General features: G+C 39.6%; 1 protein-coding gene across 1 annotated transcript; it reads right to left on the bottom strand.

The window, feature by feature from the left end:
* Window positions 1–1,334: 1,334 nt before the first annotated feature.
* On the bottom strand, window positions 1,335–6,734 carry LOC119649551 (aldo-keto reductase family 1 member B1-like). Its single transcript, XM_038051745.1, has 6 exons — window positions 6,574–6,734; window positions 2,528–2,695; window positions 2,292–2,470; window positions 1,974–2,118; window positions 1,678–1,875; window positions 1,335–1,614 (listed from the first exon to the last, which is right to left on the bottom strand). The coding sequence occupies exons 1-6, from the start codon at window positions 6,643–6,645 to the stop codon at window positions 1,420–1,422; spliced, it is 957 nt and encodes a 318-aa protein (XP_037907673.1). The 5' UTR covers window positions 6,646–6,734; the 3' UTR covers window positions 1,335–1,419.
* Window positions 6,735–8,103: the final 1,369 nt, after the last annotated feature.

The raw sequence follows: 8,103 nt of genomic DNA, 5'->3' as shown, positions 1-8,103 counted from the left end.
GGATTTTATTTAAGAGCGTCATGGTATTTTATTTTATATTTTTTGGGTGGATATTTTTTGAAAATGAGTCCTGTCACTTCAATTCTTGCAATCAAAGTGAAAACTAAGACATATTTCAGCAAGAGCTAATCAAAACCTTTCGTTTAATGGTCCACACAATTATATTTGTGTTTTCGTCGACGTAGATACCAGATAGCCGTTAACATGTTATTATATTGAGAAAAGAGCAACAATTCCGTTGCGTGCTATGCAATGGTACTCACTATATCAAGATAGTCCTCGAGTAGGTCGCTCTAGAGCTAAGTGATTCAGAACAGTGCAGTTTTCTGAGAAAGTCGTGACAGAGAACATTACCAAAAATCAACTACGATTTCGGTCTGGCTCAAGCACAATGCTTCTCATAAATGGTTGTGGTAACAGTATTTGTGCATATACGGAGAACCTAACTATAAATCTCGAACCGGCCGTGATGGTGATCGCGGGAGTGGTCCCCGTTGCCCTTCTTGCTAGGGAGCGTCAGGCCATATACAAGCGCAAGGGAGATGAGCCAAGGGAAGTGGTTGCTCGCGAAGAACGGCAACACACTCTAGATGAGTGGCAGCTCTTTTGGCAAAATGAAACTAGAGGCAGATGGACTGCGCGGCTCATCGGCAACTTAGGTGCGTGGCTGAATCGGAACATGGTGAGACTGACTATTTCCTTACCCAATTTTTAAGCGGGCACGGAAGTTTTTAGTTTTACCTGCACAAGATTGGAAAGGCGCGTTCTCCGGATTGTGTGTTTTGCAATGGAGTTGTGGACGACGCCCAAAACACTTTTTTTCTTGTGGAAGGTGGGATGGGGTTCGCCAGCAGCTCTATTTAAACAGAGGGAATGTCTCTCCAGACAACATTGTCGAAGAGATGCTGAGGACTGCTGACAGGTGGAACCATGCTGCCCATTACGTTCGGGCCCTTCTCGTTGCTAAGAAGATAGAACTCGACCGGCGGAGTAGCCGGATGGCAGGGAACTGACAGTTCCCTTCCTCCTCTCCCCTCCCGTTGGTGAAAGGAATTCCCTTATTTGAAGGCTCCCCAAGGCGGGAGAGTTCGAGGACTAGCCCGAAGTAATGTGACAAACGGTTCCAGGCTAGCTCTCTGACGATGGGGAGATGTTTAGTTGGTAGTCCGACGACGTACCGAATCGGGAGTCCAACACTGTGTGCGTAAATGCATTCACCTACCCTACCCCCAAAAAAAACTATATATCTCAAAAACTTTAACATTTTATGCAGTTCAATCTATTAGAGGAACAATATTTCCACATTTCAAATACATATAATGAAAGACTTCTTCAACAACTGGTGCATGTAAAATTTATTTCCACGTTTTTATGCAGAAAGGGATCTTCGGATATGCACCAAGTGAATTTAGAACTTTTTTAAAATTCTGCATTAAAAGGATAATACTTCTCAGTTGGATTAATAAAAGGCCATCTAGCTATGCGGTTGCCACAATCTTGTTGTTCCAAGATCTTGATTTCATCCGAGTTAAGTTCGAAATCGAAAACATTGATGTTTTCTTCAATCCTTGATTTTGTTACTGACTTCGGAATCGGAATGGTGCCAATTTGTAACTGCAACAAAACAAGTGGGTTAATGAATACAATTCTGAATCCTTTTTGGACCTTAAAGCTCACCAAGTATCTTATTGCCACTTGTGCTGGAGTTTTATTGTATTTCTTGGCAATTGCAATAGTACGGTCATCGTACAGGAAGGCTGGTTTCTTCTCAACTGGGTTGTGCTGGGCCAGGGGACAGTATGCTGTAAGAATAATTCCGTATTGTTTGCTGAGCTCACGGAGCTTCTTTTGATTTAATTCTATGTGGCATTCGACCTAAAAGTGAATGTTAGTTTTATTATTGGTTGAATTCTATTCGTGTTTTTATTAGATATAAAATGACCTTATGTGCCTTCAGAAAAAAATGACCTCACCTGATTTGTAACCGGTTTGACTTCAGCATTTTTCAATAACCGCTCAGTTTGTTCAGCATTAAAGTTTGAAAGTCCAATGCTTCGGACAAGTCCTTTTTTCACGAGTTGCTCCATAGCTTTCCAAGTGTCTAAATAGTCGATATCACTGTGAAAATCGGGAATTTTTCGTAAATTATACTTATTGGTGAGACCACTTATTAGCAATCTTCAGAAATTTGTGTTAGTTATTGATTCCGATATCGGTGACGTCAATTTAATAAACTATTGATAGTCAAATGTTATGCAAACGATGATTCATAACCTTTTAAATGAACATACCTTGCTATAACAAATTCATCACTTTCCTGCTTTTTAGGAAGAATAGTTGAATCGTCAACATAGACAAACCCTACAGGATTATGCATCAGGTATAAATCTATGTAATCTAGTCCCAGATTTTCTAAGGATTTCCGACAAGCGTGTTCAACCTTGGAAGGGTCATGGTGGATGCACCAGAGCTGGAACACAAAAAAATTCATTGAAAGTTTCCAAATCAAAATAGATAATATCCTTACCTTGGTTACGAGATAAATATCTTCACGTTTTACAACGCCCTCAGCAATTTTCTCCTTTATTGCCGCACCTACTTCTTTCTCATTTCCATAGGAAAAGGCAGTGTCGATGTGGCGGTACCCATGATCAATGGCGTGTTTTACTGCTTCGGCAACCTCATTTGGCTTGGACTGAAAACAAGGTATTATTAATAGTAGCTTCTATCAGAGTAGCATTTTAATAATTTCTTGATTTGATTTTGAATGTCGAATTAAAGATACATTTTCTATTTTATTTTCATTTCTATTTCAAGTCGTCCCCACATTCCGTCTTTAAAGGGAAAACCAAGATGTCAAAACGGAGAGTATGTACCTCAGCAAAAAGATTGACATCACCGCTGGAGTTGAAATACATCAAAGATTTAAATTATCTCTGGCCCCTAAGTATATTCAAGGAAAAATAGTATCTTTCACGTTTTGAAAACCGTTTGAATATGTCTAGGTAAATTTACCTTAGAGGTGAGTTTCATATCAGGAGAGCAGCCAGAACATTGAATTACATAAAAAGAAAAGGACTCCATTTCCTACTAAAATATTATACTAACATTCGCTAAATGAGGAACCCCCATCTAAAGTATGGTTTTCGTAAAGTATCTTTTATTACAATTATCATTTCCTTCATTATTAATGGAATTAGCACGAACAGAATGAGAAAAATTGAAGATTGAGCAGAGGAGTTAATCTTCAAATGCGGAAAGTACTGAGCCGGGAAAAAGGAACTCCGTTGCATAATCAAGAAAAAAGAAGCACGTTGTTCGCAGGAGCCGGTCAGCAGCATGTACCAGTTGGTTACCCAAAATTCTCAAGTACTTTTTCCTATCCTACCCGACAGTTTTTGATCAATTTTACAGCATAAACTCTTATTAACTTAATTTGAGTAGTTCAGTAAGTGGGGTATTTCGAAGTGTGGACATCGTATAGAGGCAGCTTCATGATTTTTTTGTAGATTAACTAAAAAGATGACTCGCACTCTCAGCACATGACAGCCATCCTGAGAGAAGCGATCACGAGATAGATGGATCTTACAGCTCATCAGCTCATGGAGATAGATACGAGAGGCGGTTAAGGGAGGAGGAGGAGTAGTTAAAGCTGTCTAAACCATGAACTGTATGCTTAACTCAACCTCACGTATGTCACTGAATATAGACATACGGGGTATTTGAAAGGTCGTCGATAGTATAGTTAGTACTTTTTCCTTCTTTGAAACAGTCCTGAGTTCTACCTGAAAAGTAGGAGGATAAAAGGATAAAAACACAAAGTGAAATCTGACTCTTTCTCAAAAATTAAATTAATAACCCATCAAACTAGGGCTTAAATATACAATCAGAGTATTCCCTGCTTGCTGCAAAACGCATACTGAATATTTCTTGATACCGAAACATTGGCAACCTCTTTAATACGGCCTCTAGCTATCGACAACGATTTCTGTTTGGTTTCTGGAATGCACACACTTTCCTCGATCGAAGCTCCAAGAATGCTAACTTTCATCAGCGCCGGTATGACATCTAAGTAGATCGACTACATCGTGATTAACAGGATTTCAGCATCAGCTGGTGGGCAGTGATTCCCATTAGATTACTCTACAAGGAAGGGTATTCCAGAGAAACTAACAGATAACAGATGATAACAGATATACAGCGTAAAATGTCACGTGCCGCATCTAAGTAAGATGTCAGAGGAACTTCAAGCCGAAAGTGGAGTCAGCTAATGTCGCATTTTGTCACCTGAGTCTACCAAGGCTATGATAGACAAATACAAGGTGAAACCACATCAGATGCGGTAGCTTAACCAAACCGAAGTTAGGTAGCAAGAGCAGAAAATGTGGCAGTACATGCCACGTCCCGTCGCTTGTTTTAATAAAAATAGGAATAGGATTCGAACCCGGACTCAACTAGCCCAACCGCCACTATGTCTATTACAAATAGAAAAGCTCAATTTCAAAGAAGTCAAATCATCCTACCTGGGATAAAAAATCTCAGTCGATAGCAACATAACTAAAAACTGGGGTATATCCAAATCTTGCCACTTAAAATGTCTTTCCCTAGGGTCAAACACCTTACTGTGCAAGGCGGTGATTTTGCTACTTTTCATATATTCTTCAGAAACTTGCTTGGATCTCAAGACTTACATGGACCACTTTTCTTGAATTCACTTGACATTCCAAGGAGATATGATGGTAGTCAAAGGGTAGTATAAGTCCCAGGGCTAAGTGTGGTTAGGTACCCACGGTGGAGAATAAAACCTGGGGAATGCCCGCTGAACCAACACCAACAGCTCTATTACCAAACCCCAGCTCCATCTCCACATGGTGATCGCTGAGATTTCTTTTTTAACGAAAAGCTGCAGAAGGAGAGAGAAGAAGGCAAGTCTCCCGCGAGTAAAAACAGGACAAATTGTACCAACTTGTGCTCCATGTTGGGAATATAGACTCGGATCACTATCTCGATGGCATGATGCTCCGGGCAACAAATAACAACACCGCCTACAATCCCCTCTGACAATCAAGTGAGAAGTAATACTGAAGCCATCCGCAATATAGCCCTCCGTAACACCTATTAGAGGGTGATGGATGCCGCAATAACTGCAGCGGTGTTCACGACTGGCAAAGAGGCATTATCTATTGGAACAATGGGTTAAGTATTTTGACGAACTGCTCACCAAACAGGAGAGCGACGAGTCGTAAGTCCCGCAACTGAAGACAACAGACAAATACTGCCATTACCGAGTATAGAAGAAACAGTCCGTGCAATTCATCGGCTTAAAAATCATAAGTCGCCAGGAGCCGTTAAAATTACAGCCGAATTGGTTAAACATGGAGGCAAGCAATTACACCAAGCGGTTCATCTATTTATCCTCAAAGTGCGAGACAGCGAATCAATGACTGACGACTGGCAAAGAGGTATTATTTGTCCCACACATCAAAGGGAGATATCACGCAGAGCAGCAATTACAGAGGTATCAACATTGTTGAGTGCCATCTGTAAGATATTCCCCGATATCTTCCAAGGCCGAATAGCCCTATATGCCCAGAATACCACAGGCCCATATCAAAAGGAGCTTCACTCCAAGCAAACCAGCAACAGATCAGATTTTCTCTCTGCGCCAAGCCATGAAAAAACTGTTGGAATATTGACATCAGTTGTACAATATTTTCATCGACTTTTAGAGGGCCTACGATAGCATAACCAAGGTGAAACTGTACACTGTGCCGTGTGGGCATGATAGAATTCGCAGCAGAAAGATCACTCTCAAGACCATTCGACATTAACAACGGTCTAAAACGAGGGGATGCGCTATCATGCGTCCTCTTTAACCTGGCCCTTTAAAAGGTCATCAATGATGCTGAAGTAAATGCAAGAGGCACGGTCCTCTTTAAGTCCACCCAAATACCACCCAAATACTGGCCTATGCTGATGATATCGACATCATAGGAAGAGCGACCCGAGACCTACAAACTGCCTTCATCCAGATCGAACAGCCCCGCTGAAGAAATACCCATAATATATTACGCTGGTTTATTAGATCGCTACAGTGGTCTAACCCCTTAAGAGCACAGTACTCACAGTGGATTTGGTGCAAACAAGAGACAGTATTTCTAGAAGGTCCTTCCCCAAGAAAAAAAATTATTTAGCTTAGATTACAGGGAAAAGTTAAACCAGCAAAATTAGATGTGGTCCTGTATCAAACGCACCATAGCTCATAGCGTGCGGTCTCCACTGACACGCCGAACCAAAGGGATCCTTCTTCCAGTGACCGTTGGTTATATTTAGTTAATTATCATAACGAGTAGTGTCTCTATCATTTTGTAGTAAAGCTAGATTTTAAATTGAAGCACTTTGCACTTGTCGTTGGGACACAACACTCAGTTTATCTATCAAAATTCTGATTATCTGTTCGTCAGGCACACATTATCTTCTCATTTGTCCAAAATCACAGATAATTATTTCACAATAACATCAAATTAAATCCAAAAACAAAATATTCAATAAAAAATATAATCACTGAATTACCTGATACGTCCCCAAGCCCAATACCGGCATTTCAAGGCCATTATTAAGTTTTATATTTGGAACACGCACCATACTGTATCTCAATCTATTAAAACTACAGAACTAGCTCACGTCCAGATACTTACTGAGGAAAAAAAACTCTTTAGATGCTTCGCTTTTAATTTGAAGTGAACTACTCGTATTCTAAAAATAACGTCAATTGAATATAAGGAGAGAAAGTTGCTCACTAGGGTTAGATAGAGGAAAATCATTGCACAGATAACTATATAAAGCAAGATAAAGCAAGGCTTCATACAATAGATATTTGAATATAGAAAAATTCAACTCTTCAAATTTGATAGAAGATTAGATTGTTGACTCCATTTGACTGAAGATGATGCTTTCCTTTCACTATTCCGTACAAAAATAATCATGAGTTCTTCAGCAAACTAATGGAGGCAGAGGAGAACCAACAGAAAGATGTTCTGGAAATGCGTTCTGTGTAGTCAATACAGATTGCCCAATTCTACAACGTGTACTTGCAATAGATATCAGCCTGCCACGGAGCCGTACTTGTATGTATGTTTTGGGTTTCAGTCGAGAAAGCCTTATTTTCACTGATTATCGGAATTACTTCTATGGCGCAATCTAGCAAAACTCTCAAAGACCGTTTTTAAAAAAAAAAAAAACTGTTTGAAATTATCAGCATTTTATATTTCAACCAAATTCAAACAGAAAGCCCGCGCCATGTTGTGTGACGTCACAACTCGAGCCAAGAAACTTCGGTAGCCCGGCAATTACCCATAAAAATATAAAACTGTCAAAATTAATTTCCCGCATGAAATGCCAAGGAGAGCGATGAAAGCTTTTTTGGCTGTTCTCAAAGGAGATTTTCGAAGAAGTGAATCGTAATCGTCCCACGGAATTTAGTTTTTTTTGGAGTCAGGTTTAAATTGTGAGGATTATTTCAATGTGAGTTAATATTTCTTAAACTTTAACCCCAATTTTAATTGCATTAGAATTTTGTGTTACTATTATTCAAATTCAAATCAAGTCACAAGAGACGAGATAAGAGTAACTCGAAGGATTGTTCATTCGTGCATCAATTTCCAATTTTGCTGGTAACAACTGATTGATTACTTGAAAATCAACCAGTAACACACATTATACCGGATGCTTTCACGTAGATAAGATTCAAATTGTTCGCTCGATGATGTCACCGCGTTTTCTTTTCCGCCTTGTAAGAAATCAATTTTTAAATCATAATAATTAACAAATGAGCGTTCCGAATTGGGTTTTTTAACGCATATGTTAATTTGGCAGGTGAGACTACTATTTCGGTATAAAAAAGCATGTAGTCATTTTCACACGGGAGGGCCTATTGACAGAAGAAAACTTTCTGCGTCACAGGTAAACTATTTCTAGGATGAGTGATCTGGTATACCTGTCAATTAAAACTTTTAAGATGGTTCGCATCAACGAATTTTTGTCTCCTTTCTGAGTTTGCAGAAACTAATCTGATATACCCACCTGAATATATACTTTACAGGC

Source organism: Hermetia illucens, chromosome 2 (assembly GCF_905115235.1).
Source record: "Hermetia illucens chromosome 2, iHerIll2.2.curated.20191125, whole genome shotgun sequence".
Lineage (NCBI taxonomy): Eukaryota > Metazoa > Arthropoda > Insecta > Diptera > Stratiomyidae > Hermetia > Hermetia illucens.
This window is presented reverse-complemented; position numbering and strand designations above follow the sequence as displayed.